Source organism: Alligator mississippiensis, chromosome 12 (genome assembly GCF_030867095.1).
Source record: "Alligator mississippiensis isolate rAllMis1 chromosome 12, rAllMis1, whole genome shotgun sequence".
NCBI lineage: Eukaryota > Metazoa > Chordata > Crocodylia > Alligatoridae > Alligator > Alligator mississippiensis.
In genome coordinates this window covers 3,800,025-3,826,036 of record NC_081835.1, presented here as the reverse complement: position 1 = coordinate 3,826,036, position 26,012 = coordinate 3,800,025, and the positions used below count along the sequence as shown (strand labels likewise).

At 47.9% G+C, this 26,012-nt stretch overlaps 1 protein-coding gene across 4 annotated transcripts in view; it reads left to right on the top strand.

The window, feature by feature from the left end:
- The window catches only part of ADAMTS9 (ADAM metallopeptidase with thrombospondin type 1 motif 9), a 109,622-nt gene that overhangs the window by 17,482 nt on the left and 66,128 nt on the right, over positions 1 to 26,012 (top strand). For 3 of the 4 annotated variants that reach the window (XR_009455874.1, XM_059715418.1, XM_059715416.1), the window contains exons 4-12: positions 997 to 1,283; positions 2,809 to 2,892; positions 3,008 to 3,132; positions 3,747 to 3,787; positions 3,912 to 4,017; positions 5,965 to 6,111; positions 7,508 to 7,649; positions 8,563 to 8,670; positions 16,414 to 16,559. Coding sequence is in view for 3 of the 4 variants with exons in the window: in XM_059715418.1 (XP_059571401.1) it covers positions 997 to 1,283; positions 2,809 to 2,892; positions 3,008 to 3,132; positions 3,747 to 3,787; positions 3,912 to 4,017; positions 5,965 to 6,111; positions 7,508 to 7,649; positions 8,563 to 8,670; positions 16,414 to 16,559 (1,186 nt within the window). In the remaining variant the exon portion in view is untranslated. The remainder of the gene's footprint in view (positions 1 to 996; positions 1,284 to 2,808; positions 2,893 to 3,007; positions 3,133 to 3,746; positions 3,788 to 3,911; positions 4,018 to 5,964; positions 6,112 to 7,507; positions 7,650 to 8,562; positions 8,671 to 16,413; positions 16,560 to 26,012) is intronic. The other variant, XM_059715417.1, reaches the window with a different exon arrangement.

The following is a 26,012-nucleotide window of genomic DNA, read 5'->3' as shown; positions in this document are numbered from 1 at the left end:
GGAATTTGATATTTTTTGCAAGCTGTGACAAAATTAAAGCAAAGCTACAAAGAACGCCTGGGTTGTAGCCTAGATGAGCCGTTTTGATTTGGGTTTACGTTATTTTGCCGTGCTGAACAGTCTCTCGTGGATGAATTGCATTCAATTAGCCCCTTCCTATGATGAGCCGATTTAAAAAATTAAGTGGCATCAAAGACCGGTGATTTTGCTCTTACTTTTTCAATAATGCTATAATTACATACTAATCAGGTGGTAAATCTTAATTGTACATGTTCCATATGTTTTCTTGGGCCATGCTCCCTCTTCGCCCTGCCATCTCCGTATCAGCGTGGAACATACTTTCAGGCTCCTTTTTTGTTTTGGCTAATTGAATATCAAAAGCGGTATATGTGAAACTTCCTGGATCCTATTCTTTAGTCAGCAGCAGCTGTGTTATTAGATGACCTTTAGCGTTTCTGTGGCACAGAATAATAAGAGTGGGGGGAAAAAAATAGTTGAAGCACAGCCATGCTATTGTTTCAGGAAGAAATGAATCGCATGCAATTGCTTCACTCATGGGGCCAGATCCTGACATCCTTATTTAGTGGCAAAAACCCCAAAAAGGCAGGATTTGGTTTTTCATCCGTGGTGCGTGGGACTGGACAGGGAGTCTGAGAGCCAGTGTAACAATCCTAGCGGGAGGTTTAGGCTGCGTGGGCTCTTTGGGGTGCAACCCGGTTTAACAGAGCGGCATTAGCACGTGCTAAATGTTAAGCATCGTTGGCTGAAAGTTTAAAAAAGCATTTCAGTGCTTTGCTAAACTGTAGCCTTCTGTTTAGTGCTTGGGTTTTAATTAAAACAAAAGGGATGATTTTAGGAGGTAGGCCACTAGGAGTACGTCCAGCATGCCGTGCACGTGGTTCTGAACGCGCTTCGTCCAAAATATATACAGTCTTTCATGTCTGTCTTTTGAGTTTTGGGGGTTTATTTATTTATTTATTTATTTTTAAACCATAGGGCATGAAAACAGTCACAGAAAGAACAGGAGGAAACACCGACGGAGACAGCGGCAAGACAGCGGTATTTTATCTGATATAGAGGTATTAAAAGACAGCATTGCAGCAAGTCAGTTTTCGACCTACAGCAACAAGACTGGGAATGCCGGTGAAAAAAAGCCGCATCGAAGGACAAAGCGATTTCTCTCGTACCCGCGGTTTGTGGAAGTGATGGTGGTGGCAGACAGCAGGATGGTTGCCTACCACGGGGCTAATCTGCAGCACTACGTCCTAACATTAATGTCAATAGTAAGTGTTCAAACTGAGCAAGGATCGAACCCTCTGCTTTTACTGCGATGAACTACGGAGCTTGTCCTTTCCTTTGCCTGCTGGGATAAATTGGGCTCGGGTTGACCAAATTTCAAGCCCATCTCCTCCCACAGCCCCGGGGGCTGGGGCTGTCGCAGCCTTGTGCTCCTTGGTCTTTAGTCCACTTGCTATTGGGGCTGATGCGCCAAAGAAACAAAATGGGACGGTTGCCCCGGGTGGGTCAGAAGGTGGCTTTGCTGGATCCTGGGATTTGTAGGTTGCTACCAAAAGGAAGGAGAAAAGATAACATGAGGTTCACGTGGGTCGTTGCGATCAGTTGACATCCCTTTATGAAGGCAGGGGTCTTTGTGGCTCATACTGTTGCAGGCAAAAAGGGGATAGTCTTGCTGGTGCCTTCCTTTACTCTTCAACTTGTTCAGGAGCATTTCAATGGCTTCATCTTCCATTGACTCCTTGCATCCAGATCAGTGACCAGCTTTGAGAGGTCTTGCCTACCCCCAGAGCTCTTGTGCTGATGGTTTGCACAGGAGCAAGTGCCGTTGTGTTTCTTAAAACAAAGTCTTTTGCAACGGAGTGATAAGTATGACCAGGATAACCATCCTTGGAGGTTTGTAAGACCCAGCTGGACAAAGCCTTGGCTGGGATGATCTACTTGGAGATGGTCCTGCTTTGAGCAAGGAGTTGGACTAGATGACTTCCTGAAGTCCCTTCCAACCCTCATTTTCTATCATTCCTTAAGTTTCCGATTCCTCCTTATACCTGCAATTATATCAGATGACGGGACATTTACCAGCAAGGAAATGTGTTTGATATTGACTTAAATAATTAACACGGTGCCTAACAGAGGAGGGATGTCAGGGGGCTGGGGAAAGAAGTAACAGGATAAATCTAAATTTCTCCAAAAATGAAAGATTTCCGGAGGGTGGTATACAATGTAAATCAGGGAAGATAAGCCCATGCTTAAATGTTCATAAAACACTTATTACAGGCAGTTGAGTGGCCACGACCATCAAATGTGACAAGTGATTTTGGGTGTCTTGTTTGAGAAGTATATTTAGTGGGCTATGATTTTCAGAGCTCATCATTTGTGCCACCTGACGCTGGGTAATCCAGAAGCAGAGGCACATGAAATCCCTCCTTCCTTTTGAAAACCATGGCTGGTGAGGGCTATGGGCAGAGTATGCCCCAGCAACGTGGTGATAATAGATGTGTGCAGAAATGAAGTCAAAAAGGCTTGGGCCAAGAAGGCGATGTTGGGGTTCTGACGCACAATATTTTTCTTTCGTATTGTAAAATGATGCTGAAATCTGCAGTGCGATGTACAAGCGCCACAAGATAATTTGCTTCAATTAGTACTGTTGCACCAAGGGAGAGAGCAAAATAGCTGACAGGCAAGAGAAATGGTCTCCCCTGCCCAGAGCAGATGATGGAACAGATTTGCATTGCCTTAATTCTTTGTTTGCTTGAATGCCACCTTTAACTTTGAATTTATCTTTCAATGCAGGTAGCCTCTATCTATAGAGATCCAAGTATTGGAAATTTAATTAATATTGTTATTGTGAAATTAGTCGTGATACATAATGAGCAGGTAATGAAAATATTTTTATTTTTTTTTTGCTCTTTGAGTTTGAAGTAGCGCAGGTAGAAAAAACTGATAGGAAACAACTAAAACGCACCTCTTTTTATACTCTTTTTATGGTTAGGATGGTCCTGCCATCTCTTATAATGCCCAGACAACTTTAAAAAACTTCTGCCAATGGCAGCAATCACAGAATCACCCTGAAGAAAGCCATCTCCCCAAACACGATACTGCTGTGCTTGTGACCAGGTAGGGTGCATTTTTATTGATGGCGTAGCCACCGGGGTATTGCAAGAGGCATATCTACATGCCTTGCCTACCGTGCTGGGTGGTGGTTTGCCTAGATGTGCCTGCCATGCTCTCTCACCTACTCCTAGCAGAGTTTGAGCCTTATCATGTTTGAGCCATGCTACTGCCTGATGTGGTAGGTTTGCAATGTAGATATGCCGAGGTAGAAGCTATTGGTTTATATAAGGCACGGGATCATCAGAAACTGGGTTTTGGTAGCACAGGCATGAAAAGAAGCATTTGCATCACAAATATGGAAGCAACGTCTTAATGAAAAGAAATGCCTTCTTCTGTCCTCATGCCTTTAGGATTATAATAATATTCAGGGCCTGTTTATCATCCTGCTGATGTAAATGGGCAATGCTCTCCTTGCCTTTGGAGAGGAGGTTGTCGGCAGTAGGATCAGGCTTCAGAGCTGTCCCATGTACTGGATGTTTGTATGGCAAAATCAGCTTGAGCATGCCAGGGGCAGAACCCAGCATTGCTGTTGAAATATATATATTTGTTCTAATTTTGTGTCTGTACCTGTACTTGCTTTGCATGAGCATTAAGTGTCGAGTCTGTTCTGCTTTCAGGCAGGATATTTGTAGAGCTCACGACAAATGTGATACGTTAGGTAAGCTCCATTTCTTTCTTTTGCACTCTTTTTGCGGTGACAGTGTTAATAAGTACTTAGCCGCGAGGTGACAGTTCTTGCTTGTTTGCCTGACCTTATCATAAACCTGCTGCTGTCTCCCTAGGTCTGGCTGAACTGGGCACCGTTTGCGATCCGTACAGGAGCTGCTCCATCAGCGAAGACAACGGGCTGAGCACGGCTTTCACGATAGCACATGAACTTGGCCATGTGTATGTTTTATGTAAATAAGTTTTATATTTAAGTTGCCGGCAAAGTTTTATCTTTAAGTTCCAGGACCTGGAAACCGCAATGTGCATTAGCTAGAATTTGGGATCGAGGGAGCTGAACCGGCTGAAAGGGGTTTGGTGCATGTGGGAAGTGATGAGAGCACGGGGAGGGGCGAGATGCAGACAGCATTTGGGAGGTGCTGGGTGACACCGCAGCCCAAGGCCAGTACCTGCCGCTGTCAGAGCTGCCCCTGCCTGGGTGTGTAGCTTGGTCAAAGTCAGTGCAGTGCTCATGCCCGGGGACAAATTCAAGCCCCACCAGGTACAGTAGAGATGGATAGGGCACTATGCACCAACTCCCAGCTGTTTCGGCCCCCGGGGCAATTTTGCTGAAGAAAAGCCCATTTTGATGAACGTGAGCATCGGTGGATGCTTGATTCCAGAGATGGTCACCTTCCAGTAACACATTTTGCAGCCAGGAGGCAAAAGAAAAGACCTGGTTCGATCCTATAGTCTTTTGCCCTGCAAATGCCAGGTATATGACTGATCCCAAGTTAAAATACCAGGTTTAATCTGAAATGAAGGGCTGGGATGATCAGTGAGTCCTACCAAACCTTGTATTCGTTGGAGCAAATGCATGGGGCAGGCTGGAGGCATTCTAGTTTTAGCTGTTGTTGTGTTGGGTGTTTTGTTTTTTTTCATTAACTTTCCTGTTAGAAATCCCCAAAGATTTGGCTTTCCCTAAATTTAACTTCACTGACTCCATGCACAAGGATTTCAGGGGGCATAGGTGGTCCTGAACAGGAAGAGCCACATTGCTCTTTTACAGGGGCTGTGGGGAAGAGTTGGATGTAATCTGGATGGAAATATGAACACATCAGGCTTTGAATGTAGTATCAAACTGGGACTTTTCCCCTCTTCCAGTAGCAACACGGCTCTGGGCTGGTCAGTCTCTGTTGCACATTTCCAGCGTTCTTCAGTATCTCCAGTGCTGCAAACCTTACGTGGGTTTATGCTGATGCTGATACCGCGTGGCATTTTGCAAAGTTAGCCCATAAAATACAAGAGCCAAGTCTATCCTTTGTGGAACCCCATTGATGCAGCACCAGCAGCAGCAGGGATGAGTCTAGCCTTGCCTGTTTGAAACTAATCCAGCGTCATTAGCGATCGCTCTGCTGCCAGGATGTTGCCCAGTCGTGCTTCCTGCGCACAGCAGGCGTCGGCCATCTGCGGCTGGTCAGCCCCAAGGGTGGACATCCAGTGTGACTCTCAACCATGATTTGCATTGGCACTGATTACTGGGAGCTGGAGTCAACTGCTCTGGAACCGCTCTTGCTGTATTGTGGCTCTGTCTCTCTTTTTTCCCCACCCATTACAAGTTTTGCTGTGCCAAGAGCTGTTCCCTGGAAAGACGGCACCTCTGTTCCCAAGTGCGTGTCGGTCCAACACTCGGGTTTAAAAAGTTGCTTAGAGAGCAAAGTTCATGACACACGCTGGGAAGGGTGGGTTTCACGATCCCAGCCCAACTCTTTGGATCAGCTCCAGAAAACTGGTGATGCTCCTAATGTCCTGTGATGTGCAATTACCTGCAAGATCAGAGCTAGTTGCAGAGAAGAAAACTGTATCTGAGTTTTTCCCGGTAGAGCAGGCTCCAGAACATTTCACAGACACATGGCAGCGTGCGTGTCGTTCTGTTGTTGAAAGTTTTTGTGTTGAACTATGTGGCCTTCTGCAGCCAAACCCCAAGAATCCTGTAATATTCAAAAGCATTTTTACTGCTTCAAATATTTGCATTAACTTCCTTTTTTTTTTTCCCCTCTCTTTAATATTTACCAGCAGTTACAAAGCTGGAAAAAAATGTTTTAATATTCCCTGTTTTGGATGATGGCAGAAGGACTTGGCACTTAATACGCATGCTAATATCCTCTCTCTGATTTTGCTCTTTCCTAGATTTAACATGCCACATGATGACAATCATAAATGCAAAGAAGACGGAGGTAAAAATCAACAGCATGTCATGGCACCGACGTTGAACTTCTACACCAACCCCTGGATGTGGTCGAAATGCAGCAGGAAATACATTACTGAATTTCTAGAGTAAGACGTTCCATATGCATTAAGTTATTACCTGTGCGGTGTACCTCAAGGAGCTCATTAGTTAAATTGAAACCCAAGAGTAAAGCCTTTGGAAAAGAGTTGAAGAAATGTGTGCGTGTGTGTGCAGATGCTTTACATAGCCCAGGAATGCACCTTCTGAGACTCAGCCCTTGCCAGTTCTGCCACATGATTAGCTGGCAAGGAATTGCCTCTCAATGGGAAAGACTATTTCTTCCAAACACACACCAGCCATACACCCTTTTTTGGCCAAAACTCCTGTGCATGTTGCTGGGAAGGAATTCGCATAACAGGCACTAGGGCAGTCCTGTAGCACATTAAGATCCCCCTAAGTCAGAGAGCCGAGCGAGGTAATTTTGGGACACCCTTCTTTTCTTCCAGTGGCGCAGCATCACCTGAGTATGCCCCCAATTTTGGTCTGAAGGGCTGCGTTCTTCTTGAGGGTTGCAAGGGTTTTTCAGCACTTGATTTAATCCTGTGATAGTCATCACAGAAATTAATCTGTTGAATGAACATTTTGGGTCTCTCATCCACGTTATGTGCAAAATGACTGGGCCTGTTGTCTCTAGTTGGCCCGGCAGGATGCCTTATCAGGTGTAAAGTCAATTGGAGCAGTTAACCCAAGGCACTCAAGTCAGTGATGCTGGTTATCCATCCAGCTGCCTTTGACTCCTCAACCCAAAGGACCAGGTGCCTGCAGGGTATGAAGGGGTGGATCTAGATTCACAGATGTTAGGGTCGGAAGGGACCTCAATAGATCATCGAGTCCGACCCCCTGCATAGGCAGGAAAGAGTGCTGGGTCTAGATGACCCCAGCTAGATACTCATCTAACCTCCTCTTGAAGACCCGCAGGGTAGGGGAGAGCACGACCTCCCTTGGGAGCCCGTTCCAGACCTTGGCCACTCGAACTGTGAAGAAGTTCTTCCTAATGTCCAGTCTAAATCTGCTCTCTGCTAGCTTGTGGCCATTGTTTCTTGTAACCCCTGGGGGCGCCTTGGTGAATAAATCCTCACCAATTCCCTTCTGTGCCCCCGTGATGAACTTATAGGCAGCCACAAGGTCGCCTAATAAAAGGCATTATCTCTGAACCAAGAAGTCTAGATTTTTGTATTTTTTGCAGGGTTTGAATGCACAGTTAGACAGCTCACCTGCTCTTCCGCTACATCCCTGCGGTGGTTGTAGCAGCGTCAGGCTGCTTGGGTTCCTGTGAGATGTGAAACTCTTTATTTCAGCGGTGTGGACCCTGAGTGTCCTCATCTGTCAAATGGGGATGGTTTTCTTTCCCTGTTTCATGGGAGCCTTTAGGATTTGTTGATGAATGTTTGTGCAGCATGCAAAATGCAAGTCACATCCCATCGCTCTCCTGCTTTCCCGCAGCACTGGATATGGGGAGTGTCTGCTGGACGAGCCTACGGCAGGAACTTACACTCTGCCTCAGCAACTCCCTGGCCTCATTTATGATGTTAATAAGCAATGCGAGCTAATTTTTGGACCGGGATCTCAAGTGTGCCCGTACATGGTAAGTGCAATTCCACATCCTTTGCATTGCTTGCATCGTTTAGTTTTGGTAAGGCTGGGCACTGCTGGGGGACCGGAGAAAAGGTCCCAGCAGCTCTCGGTTGCGTTGGAAGTTGGAGCCATCAGCTCGGAAGTGCCAGCCGCTACCACCTTCAACAGAGGGCGACAGCCTTGATTTTTGACGGTGACTTGTGATTTTTGAGAGCTTTTGTGTATGGGACACCTGACCAGGGTCTCGTTTTCACATGGCAAGTGCTTCCAGTGTAAAACATGTTGGCGTAGAGAAATGGAGGCACCCCAAAGCTGCTAAATAGTTTGGAGAACATAGACCCTGGAAAATTAGCTTGGTAGCTGTCAAGTGCAGTTCTCTTCTGCGGACCAGGTGCTGAGGCACTGTGAATGCATGGATGCCGTGCAAAGCAGAAATGTCACAGGCAGACTTCCCCACATGTCCCTGCCAGCACGCCTCAGCCCTCCTGTGCACACCTGTCCCAGCTGTTTACAGAGACTGGTACCATTCGGTGCCAGTTTCCCTGGTTATATTCATGACCTGCTTCACACAGGCTAGCATCTTGGGTGGGTTGGTTGCTGAGAGTGGTGGAGCGGGGGGGATTTTGAGAAGCATGGGCAAGATCCTGCTAATGCGCACAGACCAAATATCCTTGGGAGAGAAGCTTTCCAGCCAGCTCTGCGGCTGGCTTTGGTGTCATCAGGCCTCTCCGCTGGCACGGCGGGGTCTGTGCATGTTCACCAGTGTGCAGGATTGCTGCCTTAGTACTAAAAGGCTCTGGCCTCCCTCATCCCTGTTGTCCCATTTATTGCGTTCTCCGTGTGCGCGATGGGGTGTCTAAGGATGTCTGCATCGTGCTCCATCTGGACATCCTCTAACTCCATGGTTATTTGAAACAATCAAGCAGATGCAGTGCCGGCGACTGTGGTGCATTAACATCGACGGAGCTCACAAAGGATGCCGGACCCAACACACGCCGTGGGCGGACGGGACAGAATGTGAGCCGGGGAAGGTAGGACATACCTATGTGCCAGCCCCCCTTGAACACAATAACATAGCTGCTGCTATGTGAGCTACCCTAGGGCAGCTACACGTCTGTTTGTTCCTGATCCCCGTGTAGTTTTCATCAGCATACAAAACTGGAAATAAGAATATCTATTGTGTATGTGGTTTGGTCTGATTTAAGATTCCAAGATTTGGATCCATATACAAAAGCTTTGTGTCTTGCAAAATCCTGAGTGGCAAAAATCACCTCTAAAAACCTTAGGCGACTGCGGCATTGATGCCTACACAGTCAGATGGGTGGCACATTGGCACCCAGAGAGTGGTGGTGGATGGGTCATTTTCGACCTGGAGGGATGTGGGCAGGGGAGAGTCCCCCAGGGCTCGGTCCTCGGGCCCAAACTGTTCAACATCTTCATCAGTGACTTGGAGGTGAGCATGGAAAGCACGCTGTCCAGATTCGCTGATGACACAGAAATGTGGGGCGAGGTGGGCACACTGGAGGGAAGGGATACGATCAAGCTAGACCCAGACAGGTTACAGGGGAGGGTGAATGAGAATTGGATGGAGTTCAACGCAGACAAGTGCAAGGTGCTGCATCTAGGGAGAAGGAACCAGCAACACACCTATAAGCTGGGGAACTCCCTTCTTGTCAACACAGTAGCAGAAAGGGATCTTGGAGGAGAGGCTGAGGGACCTGAACCTGTTCAGCCTCCACAAGAGAAGGCTGAGAGGGGATCTGGTGAGAGGCCATCTATAAACTCACCAGGGGGGACCAGCGGAAAATAGGTGAGGCTCTGTTCCCCCTGGGCACCACCTGGGATAACAAGGAGTAACAGCCACAAATTGGTTGAGAGCAGGTTCAGGCTTGATATCAGGAGACATTACTTTACGGTGAGGGCTGCCAGGCTCTGGAACAGGCTCCCAAGGGAGGTGGTGCTCTCCCCTACCTCGGGGGTCTTCAAGAGGAGGTTGGATAGCTATCTGGCTGGGGTATTATGATCCCAGCACTCGTTCCTGCCCAGGGCAGGGGGTCAGACTTGATGATCTGTTCCCTTCCGACCCTGGAAACTATGAAATCTGGAGTGATATCTTTTATTAGACCAGCTGAATAGTTGGAAAAAAGCACTTCGCAAGCTTTCAGGCTTTTTTCCAACTGGGTAGTTGGAAAAAAGTTCTTTGCAAGCTTTTGAAAGTTTGCAAAGCACTTTTTGCAACTACTCAGTTGGTTTAATAAAAGAGGTCATGTTTTACCCAAAGAGCCTGGCCTGCCTGTGTCCTTAGACCAACACGGTTTACAACCAAAAACCCAGCAAAAAACTGGAGTGAAGTTCATTGGAAGGGAGAACTATTTTTTTGTACTGTGCTATAATGTGGCCGCAGCCCTGTCAAACCACTGCGCGCTGACTAATGCCTTGCTTCACATCTGCATGCTTAGAGTCCGTGATATATGGATTGGCTTAGAAAATACAGTGCCATTTTTTTACAGAGATATCTTTGGAACTAAAAGAGCGTGCATAGCTAAGAAAAGTCTTGAGATAAAACTACTGGGATGCAGGCTCTTAATCATATTCTTACAGATAGTCCTGTAACAGAGGAGCGGTAACTGGCACGTACTTTGAATGTGAGGGAGCTGAAGCTGGTATCACTAAATCAAGTAATAATCCAACCTCAGATATTGGCCTGGGGGAATACTAGTCACGATCATTTACTCTGTTTCGCAGTAACAGCTCATCACGGATTTAAAATAAATCAGTGTGTTGCAATGCAAAATGGGGCAGGCTTATATGCTTAGATCTGTATCTGTTGTGGTTGGAGGAACTATTTAAAAAATGGGGAAATTGGAGCAGAGGTACTGGGATGGCAGCAGAGAGGCATAATCATCGCTCCTGGTTTCTAGTTCAGGCGTTGCGTGTGTTTATGCACGCACAGAGCTGCGCGGCCCCGGTCTGCCCACGTACGGCATCGGCATCAGCGCGTTACCTCGGGGTCCCTGGGAAAGACAAAGGAGGGCAGAGACTCTTGCAGCGTCGCCGCCTCCACCATGGCCCTCCTGTGTGAATTTTGGCCCGTTTAAGCTGTTTGGAAGTTGCTGCAGACAAAACCTGGATGAGCAGTAGCATTTCCACTTCTGCCCTGAGCTGTGGTCTCAGAGACAAAAGAATCATGGCAGATGCCTTGCTGGTTTTTTTTGGTTTAATTCTTATGAATTCATCACAAAAAAAAAAAAATGCAGATGTAAAGGGGAAAAAAATGCAGGGAAGTTAGCCGGCCACAATACTCCCGGTATGCTTTTATGAAAGGCAGTTGTGTTTCTGTGTGTTGAAACGGCACCCTCCTGCCTCTCTCTCGAACGGCGTGCTCTTTATGATCATAGATTATTTTTAATGCAATCAATGGATGAGTGTAATTTCCTGGCTGAGATCTAACCTCAGCCGTCAGACATGAGGCTTGTAAATCGTGTCATGGTCTGTTAGTTGAGTAACATTCACAAGTTAGTTATTCAGTCTGCCTCCCTGGGCCATCGGTGCCAAGCGTGGCTATGGTTATGTATTAGGTGCAAGCGTCAACGTTTCTGCAAGGAGTTTCTCCCCGGGGACAGCGCTGCCATGTTTCTCTACTCGGATGACAGCTGACCCTCTATGCCGCAAAATGATTGGCATTGGGCCCTGTCCTGCGCTTGGTTGTGCAACCCTTCAGCTGGAGTTACATAAAGTGAGGATTAGCAGCTCTGGTTCCCCGTGGAGTAACAGGCATCACAGGACTTGGGAATAAATCCTGCACGACATGGGCAATGGAGAGGATGCTTTAAGCTGAAGGTCAAGCTCTTCTTCAGCCTGGAGATCCCAGCCTTGTGTTGTGCCATCATCCTGGACCAGGTAGCAGGGCTGCAAACCCAGCTTATTTCCTTGGGAAGTGTAGCTGGGGGAAACAGGGTGAACCAGGGGTGTTGAGAGGCCACTACTGTACAATGCGGCAGCACGGAGAGTGGAGCGGATGTGAAGGCAGAGCAATTAACCCGCCGCAATCGCTGTCCTCTTCAGGTGGGCAAAGGTTGACCCGCAGGTGGGCAAAGGTTGACCCGCAGGCGGGCAAAGGTTGACCCGTGCACCTAGGAGCTGCCATGGGGATATTGAATCTGCAGAAACCTGTTGGCATAGGAGTGAGACACGGGTATTGTGTTTTGCCAACTGCTCGCGTAGCCCGAGTCTTGTGTCGTTGCTGGGATTTGAACACAAGGTGAATATGTCTGGTTTGACGTATGGGCCCTAATTGTGATGGCCTTTGACTTTCCCTAGCAGGAGAAAGCTCCTTCCAGCCTTTCCCTTTCTATCCCAGAATGGAAATGGGGTCTGGGGGTGGAAAACAAAGGGTGGGATCTGGAGTTCAAGGTTGCTTCGCCTGGGGCTGACTTAGGGTCTTTGGGGATGAGTAACACTGAAAAAGTGGGGGCGAGGGTAAACCCTAGCTCTTCTCAGACCTCTTGCAGAGGTTTTTCAAGTGGATAATTCTGCAGACATTGCTAAACCCCCCCCCTAGGTTTCCTAAGGTCTTGGTGACTGATGGCTGAGATGAAGCAAACAGACCCTGGCGGGCTGGAAAAAGCTGGGTACCTCAGCAGATTCTGCTTCCATTTCCATAGAGATGGCTCCATTTCTTTTTCTGCCAATCCAGCCACAGCAGCCATCTCACTAGTTTTGTTGACACAGCATTAATTTGATGAATGGATTGTGATTTGTCTAAATATTTGAGCACGGTTTTGCTTTCGCTACAAGCATGTCAGCGTTTTATTTGCAAACCCAGTTTTTCAATAAGTTTATCACTTGGCCGGTTAAAGGCCCCGTCCAGCCATGGCTGACTCGTAATGAGTTGCGCTCCTTCTCCAGAAACAGACTTAAAAATGATATTGGGAGGCAAGAAAGTCCTGGCGTCCGTCAGCAGCTCTGTGGCGTTGTGCAAATAGTTTCATCTCTGCCTGGGTTTTCTCAGCAAAAATTTCCTGGCCTGGGTGCGGGAGTTAGTAAGTGAAGTTTTTCGGCCTTTTTTATGCAGGGAGTCGGATGAGATGCACACAGCTCTGTGCAAAGGGAGTGACAGCACTTGGTTTCCTCTCTTATAGGCACCGTCATGGGGATGAGCAACTTCCTATTCTAAAGTGGTTTTCTGAATATAAGTATCGTGATATATTCCTAGCAGCCGGTTCCCTCCAGTTAGGCTTATTTTTGTTTTTACGGTGGCTCCTGATTCCTGTAGGGTGACTTGGGTTGAGCAAGATGCTGTATGATTGTGCTTGAGACTGGATGTGAAGCAAGTCAGGCAGTTTCCAGATGATATAAAAGAAATGCATCACAGTGACGGTGGATATGCCACAGGTCTTCACCACCTGCGCTACTTACTCGGGAGGTTTTGCATGCAAGCATCCTTGTTAAATGCAGCCGTCAGGCAGGGTGACTCTAGCTAATCCCATTATACTCCCAAAAACTTTATGGGGAAAACTTTACACAAAACCCTCACCTGTTGTTGAGAAAAGGGATTCCAGGAGCGCTTCGATGTCCGAGGAGTACCCATTAACACAATAGTCATGCTAAAAGATCCAAGGATTTAAAGCAGTGTACCATCAGAAAGCATTTGATTTCTTTCTGGACTCAGCTTGGTGATTAAGGCCATGCATAAGTCCTGTTGGCTCTGCTGACCCTGCGTGGACTGATGAACCAGGATCATATCTGATGCTGCTGTTAATAAGACCGAAATAGGTGTTTAAAAGCAGCACTGCAGACACTCCAGTTAGAGACCAAGCGGTCCGGCTACTACTTTACCCTCCGATTCTGCACATCTGCGTCTTTGTATAAATAACCTTGCACAAAAACGACCCGTTTGCATTAAGTGACTCATGTGCTTTAGCGTTTGCAGGCCCAGGGCTGTTTCATCTCCCCGGGCTTAGGAATTGCAGAACAGGTGATCTGTGCGCCCCTCGTTCAGAAATCCCTTCAGCCTCCAGAGGCAGCAGGATGAGATGCCGGCAGATGGGGAAACTTAGATTAAATTAAATTTTCTTCCTCCTCCCCCAGGTGTCTGAGCATTGTGGCCCCGGAGCGTTGTTTTTTAATGTAAAGCTAGTATGGAGCACGTATCTGTATTCATGGGTTTTTAGATCCAGAAGGGAGTATTAGGATCATCTCCTGCAAGCTCCTGCCTAGCCCGGTTCTCCCAGGAACAGAGGGGAACGGCGTGCTGCAAGCACCCAAAAGCTTGGGCTAAGTACAAGATTCGTGTCTTTTTAGAAAGATCCCCCAACTCCTTCAGACACCTGCAGCAAATGAAGAATGTATCACTTCTCTGGGAGAGTGGCTGCAGCAGTTAATTACCCCAATTATCTTACTTTCAGTTAACATGAAGCATTTAACCTTCTTGCTTCTTGAAATGCTCACGTTCAGGATTGCAGGGGGATATTACAATGGCATGGGTCTTTCCTTAAAAAAAAAAAAAAATCCCTTATCTTTCTAGTTTGAAAATACCAGTATTTCCAAGAGATACATACTGGTTTTGTTCAGTGTCTTCATCAGTGACCTGGCAGATGGGATGCGGTGCACCCTCAGCAAGTTTGCTGATGACACCAAGTTGGGGGGAGTAGTAAATACACTGGAGGACAGGGCTAGGATTCAGAGTGACCTTGACACATTGGAGGGTTGGGCCAAAAGAAATCTCATGAGCTTCAACAAGGACAAGTGCAAAGTCCTGCACTTAGGACGGAGCAATCCCATGCACCGGTGCAGGCTGGGGGTGACGGGCTGGGCAGCAGCTCTGCAAAAAAGGACCTGGGGATGACGATGGACAAGAAGATGAACAGGAGCCAGCAGTGTGTCCTTGTTGCCAACAAGGCTAACAGCATCCTGGGCTGCATCGGTAGAAGCATTGCTGGCAGATCGAGGGCAGTGAATCTTCCCCTCTATTCAGCCCTGGGGAGGCCACATCTGGAGTCCTGTGTCCAGTTGTGGACCTCCCACTGCAGAAAGGATGTGGACAAGTTGGACAGGGTCCAGTGGAGGGCAATGAAAATGGTTGTGGGCTTGGGGACATGACTGGTGAGGAGTGGCTGAGGGAACTGGGCTGATGTAGTCTGCAGAAGAGAAGACTGAGGGGGATTGAATAGCAGCTTCACCTCCCTGCCGGGGGGCTGCAAAGAGGATGGAGCTGGGCTGTTCTCAGTGGGGGCAGATGACAGGACAAGGAGCAATGGGCTCAAGTTACAGCAAGGGAAGTTGAGGTTGGATATTAGGAAAAATTTTCTCATGAGGGTAGTAAAGCATTGGGACAGGTTACCCAGAGAGGTGGTGGACTCTGCATCCTTGGAGGTTTTGGGTAGACAAAGCCCTGGCTGGGATGATGCAGTTGGGACTGGTCCTGCTTGGAGCAGGGGGTTGGATGAGATGTGACCCCCTGAGGTCCCTCCCAACCCTCATTGCCTCTGAGTCTATTAATTAAAATGTGTATGGGAGTTAACAGCACTTATAGTCCTCCCTGGAGAATGTGTTGTCTGTCCATGGATGCTTTGCCATCTGCTTCCCTGGGGTCAAGGTTTGCCCTGTTGTTCCTCAAGCTTTGCCTACTCTGGCCTGTGTACTCAATCCAGCAAACAAGTCATGGGAGAGGTGCAGCTTATGCCAACAAAGGAGTTATTTTTTGTCATGGTTGCTTATGCCAATTCTCCAGACAGAATGAACCACGTAGGCAACAGCATTAGTTTTGCCAGTGGCATTTGACACTCGCCCTTTGGCTAGGTGAGCTCCATTGGTTAAGTGTGTGGAACGGGCCGGGTCTGCCACCGCTGTTACTAAAATGGAAATAAATTCATTCTTCCACTGAAGTAAGTTAAGCGCTCTGGTTTAAAGTCCAAATAGAAAATGACCACTCCACTTGCAAGTGACACAGCTACGCCAGCAAAACTTACTTGAAAACCAGGTTTTTGGAGGAAATTGTGATGTGGAAAAAACACGTTGGGATGAGGAATGATCATTCACTAGTTTAATTTGCCATTTTTAGTGACTTATTTCCCTTTTTTCTGGTGTTTCATCTGGTCTCGACGAGACTTGTTGAATATATCCCTGTCTGAAATGTTGTGGCTCCTACCTCTAGCCAGAAAATCAGATAAGTAATTTCCACCCCCCCACCCACCCAAAGCTAGCCCTGCTAATGCTGCTTTGTGGTTCAGGATCAGTAAACAGGGAGTATTGTGCAGCTGGCATTGCCGTTGTCCTTTTCTCCATAAATCGCTTCTCCGGGAGTCTTCACCATTTAAGGATGCAAAAGTTTGAATCTGCTTCTTTGGCCGTATTGTTTGCAGAGCAGCGTGCCGCCGCACGTTCTGCGCTGGTTGCTGCTGAAGTCCAAGGGGCCCCGATTCGGGAAGGCATTTAAGCATGTCCTTAAAGTTAACACAAAGTGTGGACTCCAAAGGGCTTTCCTAACCAGGTCCTGGGAGTTTCATAAATAGGCTTGGATCAAACCCCTTGATTTTTATTGCCCTGGCATTTAAACAAATCTCTCTTCGCAGGTTTATGCAAATGGGGTTTAGGTGACAAAGGAGCAGTAGATAAAGTTGGTTTGTCGATTGTCCGTTTTCATTTGAATGCATTGTTTAAGAAGAAGCAAGCAAAGGACTGTGGGCTAAAGAGTAAGATAATATTTTTGCTGGCCTCCAGCCTCCGGTGTATTGGTGTTCATTGGTTTTTGTCTCGTCCTCTTTTGCATGCAGCACTGTCGGTATGGGATGTGCGTTCCCAAAGAACGGGAGGCCCCCGTCACGGATGGAGCCTGGGGGTCCTGGAGTCCTTTCGGGACCTGCTCGAGAACCTGCGGCGGGGGCATAAAAACTGCAGTCCGCGAATGCAACAGGCCCGAGTAAGTACACGGGCGATGCACGCCCTGCTTTTCAGTCTTCCTAAGCATCGCGTGAGAGACCTGGCCTGAGCAGACCAGAGTATCGATCAGGCCACCGAGACCCTAGAGCTCATCGTCTGTGTATATTCAGATATTGCAATGCCTGAAGTGGAGGCTACACCCTGCTCTCATGGACCTTGAGCCATTGCAGTTTCACCAGGAAAAGACTAGCCTGCCATTGTTATGTGAACACACGCCGTGTGGGCCTTTAATAGTTCAATGAGGGGTGTGTGTTGAGACCAGTGTGTAAGAGCCTGGTGCATGTGAGCTTCAGAAGAGAAGGAGGAAGCAGAGGGAAATGTTGGTGCCCTCGGTTTCCAGGGCAGATTGGTCCAGTCCAAGCTGCAGAAAGTGTTCTGAGCGTGCAAGGGCTATGCCGTGACCATCCCCACTCCAGCTAGTGTCTCTGGCTGGAGATTTCTCTGCCATTTCTCCTTGATGGGGGAGGAAGACACCATGTAGGTGTTAGTGAGCCCAGAGTGCCATTTCTCCTGTTTTGCAGGGAGGGGAAACTCCAGCTACATCTCTTTTTTTTTATCCTCTCCCCTTACCAGCTCCTGCTGCTCCTGCCAGTTAGAGATCCTGTGCAGTACTCCAGAAATCTGCACCCTATTAAACCATAGCATTTAAAAATGTTTTCTGTAAGGATGCATGCAAAACAAAATCTTGGACTCTTGGAAATCACAGGGATTTTTGTCCTCGACCTTGAATGGGATCAACATGTTTCCTGCAAAATATTACTATTAGCTTAAGTGATTGCTTTGAAAGCTGTCTCTACAGCAGCGGCTCTGCGGGCTTCTGCCTTAGCTGCCTGCTCTCTGTCTTTGTTAACCTGGAGGAGTGAAAGAAAACCATTCCAGGTGAAGCAGAGGGAGGGAGCGGAGGGCAGTGGAGAGGATCCTGGAGGGTTTGTTGAAGGAAGGGGGTTTGAAATAAAATGCAAGCCAGCACTTTGAGACAGGGCTCATTTGACTTCCTTGCCTCGGGTCTCAAAGAGCTTATTGCCAAGCAAATTGCCATTAGTGATGCATTGGTGTTGGTTTCTGCACCGCTTCATGAAATCGTCTGCAAGTCTTTTGAAGTCAGTGGTAGATGAGTGTTAATTGAGGAAGGGAGATTTTTATACCTGGGAGACTGGCCTGAAAGCAGTGCAAGGAGGGGGCAGCTTGGTTCATGTGGCCAGACCTCAAAATAAAGGGAGAACTGAGGCTGAGGGGAGCAGGCATCAGCCAAGGAGTTCAATGACCGCTGAGAAACCCCACAGGTGTGGCAAGCGTTTGCATTTCAGGGGCCTGGCTGCAGTGGGTCGGCAGGGGCCATATGGTCCCCTCTCACCTGGAGCATTGAGCAATGGAGAAACAGGACGGTTGTTTCCAGAGAAATCATAATTGCACGCACAGAGGAAGCACAGCGTTGTACACGTGGACGTTCCCGGCGTGTGCAGCACCATCTATTTGGATTGCGGCAGTTTGCAAGGAAACCACGCGGGCCTAACAGAGGAGTTGAATTTAGTACTTCGTGGGAAACACTGGATAGTGGGGTCAGGTTTTCATAAATGCCTAAGTGAGTTAGGCTCTAAGCTCCCACTGGACTTGGGTGCTTTAACTGTCCTAGGTATTTGGTAGCCGTGTTGGTTCGAGACAAAGAGAAATGCAAAAATGTACAACTCTTGGTTCAGATATTGCAACCAACAGAGAAACGGCAAAAAAATATATATTTTTCTGCAAGCTTTAAAGGTGGTCAAAAGCCCCTGTTGTTCCTACCTCTGGGGACTTTTAACCACCTTTAACTTTCTCTGAGCCTGATTGAAGGCTTGCGTGTGAGCCTGAAAGCTTACAAAAAAATATATATATATTTTTTGCAATTTCTCAGTTGGTCTAATGGAAGGTACCATCTCTGAACCAAGAGTCCTAGAGTTTTGCATTTCTTAACTGTCTTATGCACTATCGAAAATCTCAGTTTGAAAACAGCCAAGCGTGCTTATTCTCCTTCATTTCTTTCAAGGAGATACAACCCTCTTGAGCCCAACCTGAAGTGTGCACAGGGAGAAGTTCTGCCCTCCCCGGTCCCTAGAGGTTCACCGGGATGATCCTTTGGCCATTTACATTTGACATCATGGGGTGACCGCCCAGGCTCTGCCTTCTCCTAATCAGCAGATCTCTATAATGGTACAGATACGAGCAGGATCAAAACATTGTTGGAAGGAGTGAACGTATTGCCTTCTCTTTGAAACATTAGTTTTTCCCTAAAATACTTTTTTCTAAAATATAAGAAATAACTAGTTAGGCAGTTTTATCCTTGAAGCGTGTTGACTTTATTTTTTTTCTTACACCTTGGATAAAGAAGACAAGGCAGCCCAGGTATCTGAAGCCAGGGAATTTGACTTTTTCTGCGCAAAGTGTGCTAAATGTTGAAAAGTTTTTGGTACAGCGAATTGAGGTTGGCAGCTTCTAGGCTATGGAGCCGTATAGCATGAAGAGCTGGGAGCCTCCCAGATGCAGCGTTTCGAGTGATAAAACGCCCATTTAGTCTTACTGGGAGTGGTGCTACTGCCTCTGCCTGTAATCGGCTCTGGCACTTACATGGATGAGCACTTTGTAGGAAGTTGTAAACCTCTAAGATGGGAGCAGACTGTGTTTTGACAGGCACTTAAAGGATTGTAGCAGCAAATCAGACCAGACCCTTCCTACAGAGACCTTTCACTTGGGAAATCAAGGTACAGACGAAGCCAACTGCTGCCATATATCACATATGGTATCAGTACGGCTAACTCTGCATTGCAAAATGAGGTGTGGTTGTGATAATCGTATGAAAAAGTGCAACTCTTAAGACATCAGCACTGGCGGCTCTCTTTTCATGAAAGGTCTCTGGTATTATCGCCAAACGTGGTTGTAGTCACGTCTCCATTTTTAGTATATCCCAAGAATATCCACGCACTGGAGCTGACTTGGCGTGACATGTAAGCACGTCTGCAAACCAGTCTGTTGGGCCACTTACCCACTGAGGAACTGGTTATGCAATGCTTGGTAAAAAAGCTCTGGGTTAAAAGATGCATTAGCCTCTCCTACTGAAGCACGGTCAGTCTCTTTGCAAAGAAGCGATCGCATATCTTTTATAGCCAAGTTTTCAAAGCGTGGCTTGCTCTTGTGTGCATGTCATCACTGCACACATTATTGCACACTTCCAGCTGAGCGCAGAAGCTCCAGGACAGACAGACACTAGGTTTCGTGCACACATACACATGCACGTGCACACACACCAGTTTGCGCAAATAAATGGCAGAGCAGGGGTTTGTATAGAAAATAGCATGCGCACACCTGGACAGGGAGTACATGCCCATTTGGAGGACATGACTCTCCTGGATAGATCCTGCTTTGATGCGTGTGAATTGAGCTGTAATTCTGCAGTCTACCCCTAGAAATGAAGTATTTGGTAAGGAAGATTGTCCTGGCAACACCTGGCTTGACCCCTGCAACGCAGAACATGTAAACCCAGTTCATGCCAAACATTACGACTGGGATTTTTAATAAGTTTCTTCTGTTCGTCCACGAGCAGATTTGTGGCTGAATCACGTGTGCTGCCACACTGTGATGTACGTGTTCAAAACCCTTTTGTGGGAGCAATTTGAGCACCACTGAGAATTGCTCAGGGAAACTGTGTCACTAGTGTCGACGGCGGTGTGCTACATTACACGCGCACACCCTTTTTTAAGCATGCTTCTGGACAGGGGGGTTGGATCCAGGTTTCTTTAACCAGTCATAATGGCTTGGGTGCCTTGAATAAATGAAGCTTCATATTGACATCAAATATATTCTATATTTGAAACAAGTTAGCGCAGGAGCAGGATGACCTGCGGCATCCTGATCTAATAAGCCGCGTACTGAAACTCTTGTATTTTTATGCCTTTGGGAGTGACTCAGCCAGGGCTGTATGCAGTATCCCAGTTGGATGCAGAATATTGTCGGAGTGGAAATAGAGTTCATAATAGAAATTACCTGTGAAAAGAGATGCTTCTGGTATAGTGGGAGTGTGCATACAATGGGGTGACCTCTGTAGCTGTGTGATGACTATGTATAAAAACACTGGATGAGTCTCCGATGTGTCAGTGCTTCTTTGTGACACTAAAAATGTCACGTGCAATCGGTGAGACTTCCCGCTCTGTGAAATCAGTTCGTTTCTCAGGCTTAGGGTCAGAGTGCCCTGTTTACTCAGATTTTGTGAAAAGCAATATTAAGTCATTAAAGTTTTTAAAGAGCCTGAAAAATTGTCAGGATGGTTTAGGGCTAGTTTGAAATGTCAGTGTTATAAGTGTGCTTAAGCCTCAAATACTGGCTGAAGAGAAATTTTAATGACAAAGTTATGAAACTGGCACCTCCTGGCAAGATGGTGATTTTTTTTTTTTTTTTACAGCTCTTGGTTTACGGTTGCCTGGTGAATACAGCAGATTAACTCGAATCAGAAGTTTCCCATCTAGGGAAGGAAAGTGGATAATTGTATATGGTCTGTAGGCCTAGTTTGATCTGGTGGGGTACAACACGAATCCTGCATCCTTTTTGTTTACGAGCATCGTAGAAAGAAGCACATCTTCTCTTAATGAGATGTGTTCATAATTGAAGCATTGTGCTTAGTAAAAGAAAAAAAAAAAAAGGCTTCACATAATCAGAATATTTCTCTTAAATGGTCTGTTTAAGAATTCTGCATAATTTAAGGCCACCGTGTAATTACAGCGATTGGAATAGAAAGGTTTCCAAATGAAAGTAGCGCATGAATCGGTTTAATTTTTGAAACCTACAATGAATGATTTAGGTTTGAGAGCGATCGGTAATGTTCATGTAAGGATGAAAATGCTTAGAGCTCAAAATTCAACTTCTGTTCTTATGTAAGTGCTCCATCTGGAGCATTGCAAAGTGAGAGTCGAGAGGGTAGTCTAAAGTTAGACGGAAAGTAGGTCTAGGTGGTACCTTGGAGACTAACTTGCTCCAAGAGGCATGAGCCTTTGCAGACAGCAACCTGCCGCTTCAGATGGTACGAAAGGATGCAAAAAGAAAGGGTTTTATACGGAGAGGAAGGGACACCTCTACGAGAGTAGATCGATGGGCTCAGTTGAGATGCACAAGGCAGTTAACGCCTCGAGGGACAACTGTGTTAATAGTAGTCCAGATAATGGGATAAAAATCTGTAGTTCCCGTTGAGACCATTCACACAATCCAGCCCGTGGATGATGTCTTGCTTCACATTTCAGCGTTGAAGCTGGGTTTTTTGTTTGCTCGTATACGGACAAAGTGATGGGACGCCGGGAAGGTTAAAGGGTTCTGCGACAGGTTTCTATGACTTTTGGACTCAAAGTCAAATGCGTATCCATTCATTTCCTTACACAGGTAGCAGAGGGGCACTATAAGCAAGTGATGGCATGTATCGGGGTGGCCATGTATCATGGGTACACTGGGGAGGGGGCAGGCAAGCAGACATTTGCTCATCTGTGCCTCAGTTTCCCCCATCTGTATAATAGGAATTATGCAATTTCCTGTTAAAAAACGCATTTTTTGCACTACGGGGGAGAGGTAATGCTTGGATAAGATAATGCAGGGAGCAGAAAGTGGAGCAGCAGATCGGGTCGAGGGAAGGGATCCGAGCAGCAGATCGGGTCAGGGGAAGGGATCCGAGCAGCAGATCGGGTCAGGGGAAGGGATCCGAGCAGCAGATCGGGTCAGGGGAAGGGATCCGAGCAGCAGATCGGGTCAGGGGAAGGGATCCGAGCGGCAGATCGGGTCGGGGAAGGGATCCGAGCGGCAGATCGGGTCGGGGAAGGGATCCGAGCGGCAGATCGGGTCGGGGAAGGGATCCGAGCGGCAGATCGGGTCGGGGAAGGGATCCGAGCGGCAGATCGGGTCGAGGGAAGGGATCCGAGCGGCAGATCGGGTCAGGGGAAGGGATCCGAGCGGCAGATCGGGTCAGGGGAAGGGATCCGAGCGGCAGATCGGGTCAGGGGAAGGGATCCGAGCGGCAGATCGGGTCAGGGGAAGGGATCCGAGCGGCAGATCGGGTCAGGGGAAGGGATCCGAGCGGCAGATCGGGTCGGGGAAGGGATCCGAGCGGCAGATCGGGTCGGGGAAGGGATCCGAGCGGCAAATCGGGTCGGGGGAAGGGATCCGAGCGGCAGATCGGGTCGGGGGAAGGGATCCGAGCGGCAGATCGGGTCGGGGAAGGGATCCGAGCGGCAGATCGGGTCGGGGGAAGGGATCCGAGCGGCAGATCGGGTCGGGGGAAGGGATCCGAGCGGCAGATCGGGTCGGGGGAAGGGATCCGAGCGGCAGATCGGGTCGGGGGAAGGGATCCGAGCGGCAGATCGGGCCGGGGGAAGGGATCCGAGCGGCAGATCGGGTCGGGGGAAGGGATCCGAGCGGCAGATCGGGTCGGGGGAAGGGATCCGAGCGGCAGATCGGGTCGGGGGAAGGGATCCGAGCGGCAGATCGGGTCGGGGAAGGGATCCGAGCGGCAGATCGGGTCGGGGAAGGGATCCGAGCGGCAGATCGGGTCGGGGGAAGGGATCCGAGCGGCAGATCGGGTCGGGGGAAGGGATCCGAGCGGCAGATCGGGCCGGGGGAAGGGATCCGAGCGGCAGATCGGGTCGGGGGAAGGGATCCGAGCGGCAGATCGGGTCGGGGAAGGGATCCGAGCGGCAGATCGGGTTGGGGAAGGGATCCGAGCGGCAGATCGGGTCGGGGGAAGGGATCCGAGTGGCACTGGGAGGGTGCAGGGCTATTTTAGCATGCCTGCCAAGAAGGCTGGTCCCAGTGGCATAGCTGATGCTGGTGGAGGGGCAGGTGAACAACACCCAGATGTTATCATTCGGGGTGTTTGGTCCAGCGAAGGACGTGGTCTGTGCTGATGAGGGACGAGGCCTGGCATGTGGGGCTCTAGTAAGGCTTGGTGAGAATTAGAGCGATGCAGTCTGTTGCTGGAGAGACGTTTGATGTCGGGGCTGGGAATCTGGGGGAGATTTAGATAGACCCGAGTGTCTGCTTTGGAGACGTAGCCCATGCAAGAAACCCAGACCCTGCAGCCTTCAGCTTTTGCTCAAAATCATTCATGCCCTATTGCTCATGCTAAGGCCTGATGCTCACACTAAAAGGGAGTGCACAAGCGTTGAATAGCTTTAAGCTGTGGGAGGCACTGGAATTGGAGACTGGAGCTCTGGGTCCTCCACGGCTGGACTAGTCCTGCTAAGCAAGAGCATTTGCTTGTCCGTGCCTCAGTTTCCCCCATCTGTATAATAGGGATTATCCTGTCATTTGTAAACTGTGTTGAGATCTATGGAAGATAGCTCCAGAAGAACTAAAAAAGGCTATTAAAAAGAGACCGTACGCTCTCGGTTGTAGGCCGCACATCATGTCTTTTTTTTTTTTAAGGTGTGGGAGATATTAAAATAATAACTTGGCCAATTATATAGCTTGCTGTCAGCTCGCTTATTGAAGATCCTCTCATAATATGCGCAGTTTCTTTCATTTCAGGTTAATATTGCGGCTCGTTAGGGAAATCCCAGGAAGTCTTTTAATTTAAAACGTGTATCTTGTCATTGGTTTGACTTGTGGAAATCCAGTTGCGCTGGGAATTTTGGAGCACCCATGGATGTTACACTTGCAGCTCCTAACGGCATTCAGGGTCCTGCCTGTGCATTTAAAAATCAGGCTTGGGTTTATGAAATGCTGCTTTCTACTAGGTAGACTTTGTGGTCCGTACATTTAGCAGTCATGAATGGTCTTGTGCTTTTACAGCTGATCAAGAGAAAAAAAAGGAGGCGGGGGGGAGTACATGAAACAGAGACCTGGTTAGTACACCTCGGGTGGCAGCCGTTTTACAAGCCCCACAATTGAGATTAATGTTATTGCATCCCCTTTTGTGCTGGTTATGGCTTGGTATAAGTTTTGCCCCTTGGATGCTGTTATTTTATGAGTCATCTAAATTGACCTCTCCTGCCTTTAATTTAAAATGTAATCACACTCCTTCAGTAACGCCAGGGAAGGAGAGAGCTGCTGCCTCTGCATTTGATTGCATTACCAAACTATTGAGTAAACACCCATTTGGATGGGGGAGCTCACAACTGGGTGCACCAATAACTTTATTTTCCACCCTGGGGACCTGTAGCTTGAAATGGCAGATGTAGGCAGCAGTTCGTGCACATTGGGCCAAACTCAGCAGGTGCCTTCTGCTGCTATTCCTCTGCCGTATTATTTTTGTTGTTCAACTGTTACACCTTGGTATTCCTGGTTATTCAGCAGTAAGGTCCTGTTGTGCAGGGTATTGCACTTTGGTATTCCTGGTTATTCAGCAAGGTCCTGTTGTGCAGGGTAGCGTATGAACATAGCACAGGCATTATGGCATATGCCCAAGGCGGGTTACCATCTGGGTCTGAAACCAGAGGAAGAAGCAGATACAAGAAACAGAGGGAGCACTGAGAGACAATGCAGTGATACATCTCCGGACACCTGATGCATATTCATGGTTGAGGGTGTTTTTTTGCTGGCCGTGTAGCAGAAGGGAGTTTGCAAGAAGGACTTTGCAAAGTTGATGAGAAGGTTTTGCAGATATATCTAGAGACCCCCTCAGGTATGAGGGGAAGCGTGGGAAAACCTGAAGCTGATTGCTGAAAACTTTACAAGTAGGTGACAAGTAGCCGAGCAGCTTTTACACTGGACCATTGCATGTTTTGCAAGGCATTGTGCATCCTTTGTCACGCTCTGAAGTCTTAGAAGTGGCCCGTTGAAGTATTATCAACATTTCCAGGGCAGTCGTCCTTCGGACTGACCTTCCAGCAAGTCCTATAGTGAAAGTGCCTCCTCTTTGTATCTCTACCACCACATCCTGAGCACTCAAGCTCTTGTCATTGCTAAAGCTTGCCTCTAGTACTTGAGACCTGCAACTTGGGAGTGAGGGACCGGGGGCATTTCTCTGGGTCTTGAGTAAGCCACTAACTAGCAACAGCCGTGTCTGTATGTGCGGGACTTCTGTGCTTAAAGCGGTGGATATGGGCATTGGGGTCCATCGCCTGCTAATCCACAGGCTTTTCCTGTGACTGGAGCAATCGCTTTGCTTTATTTGTGCTTTATTTCACCTCTTGTAGACCGGAAAAAAAAATCTTTGTCTTCCAAAGCACGTTATGAAGGCATTTGAGCTCTTCAGGTAGAAGCTGGTAGCAGTGTCACCCTTATTGCTAGCCCACCTTTAGCTGACAGATTCCTACCCGGTAAGAGGTACCTCCTGCAAGTTGGCCATTCCCCATCCGCTCACGGTGGGGCTGTCCCCTGGAGATCATTGCCGAGCTGTTGTTGGGATGGTTTAGTTGTTAGCTACAAGCGCCCTGTGCCATTACAACACCAGTGAGGTTAAGGACAAATTTTCGAAAGAAAAGCTTAT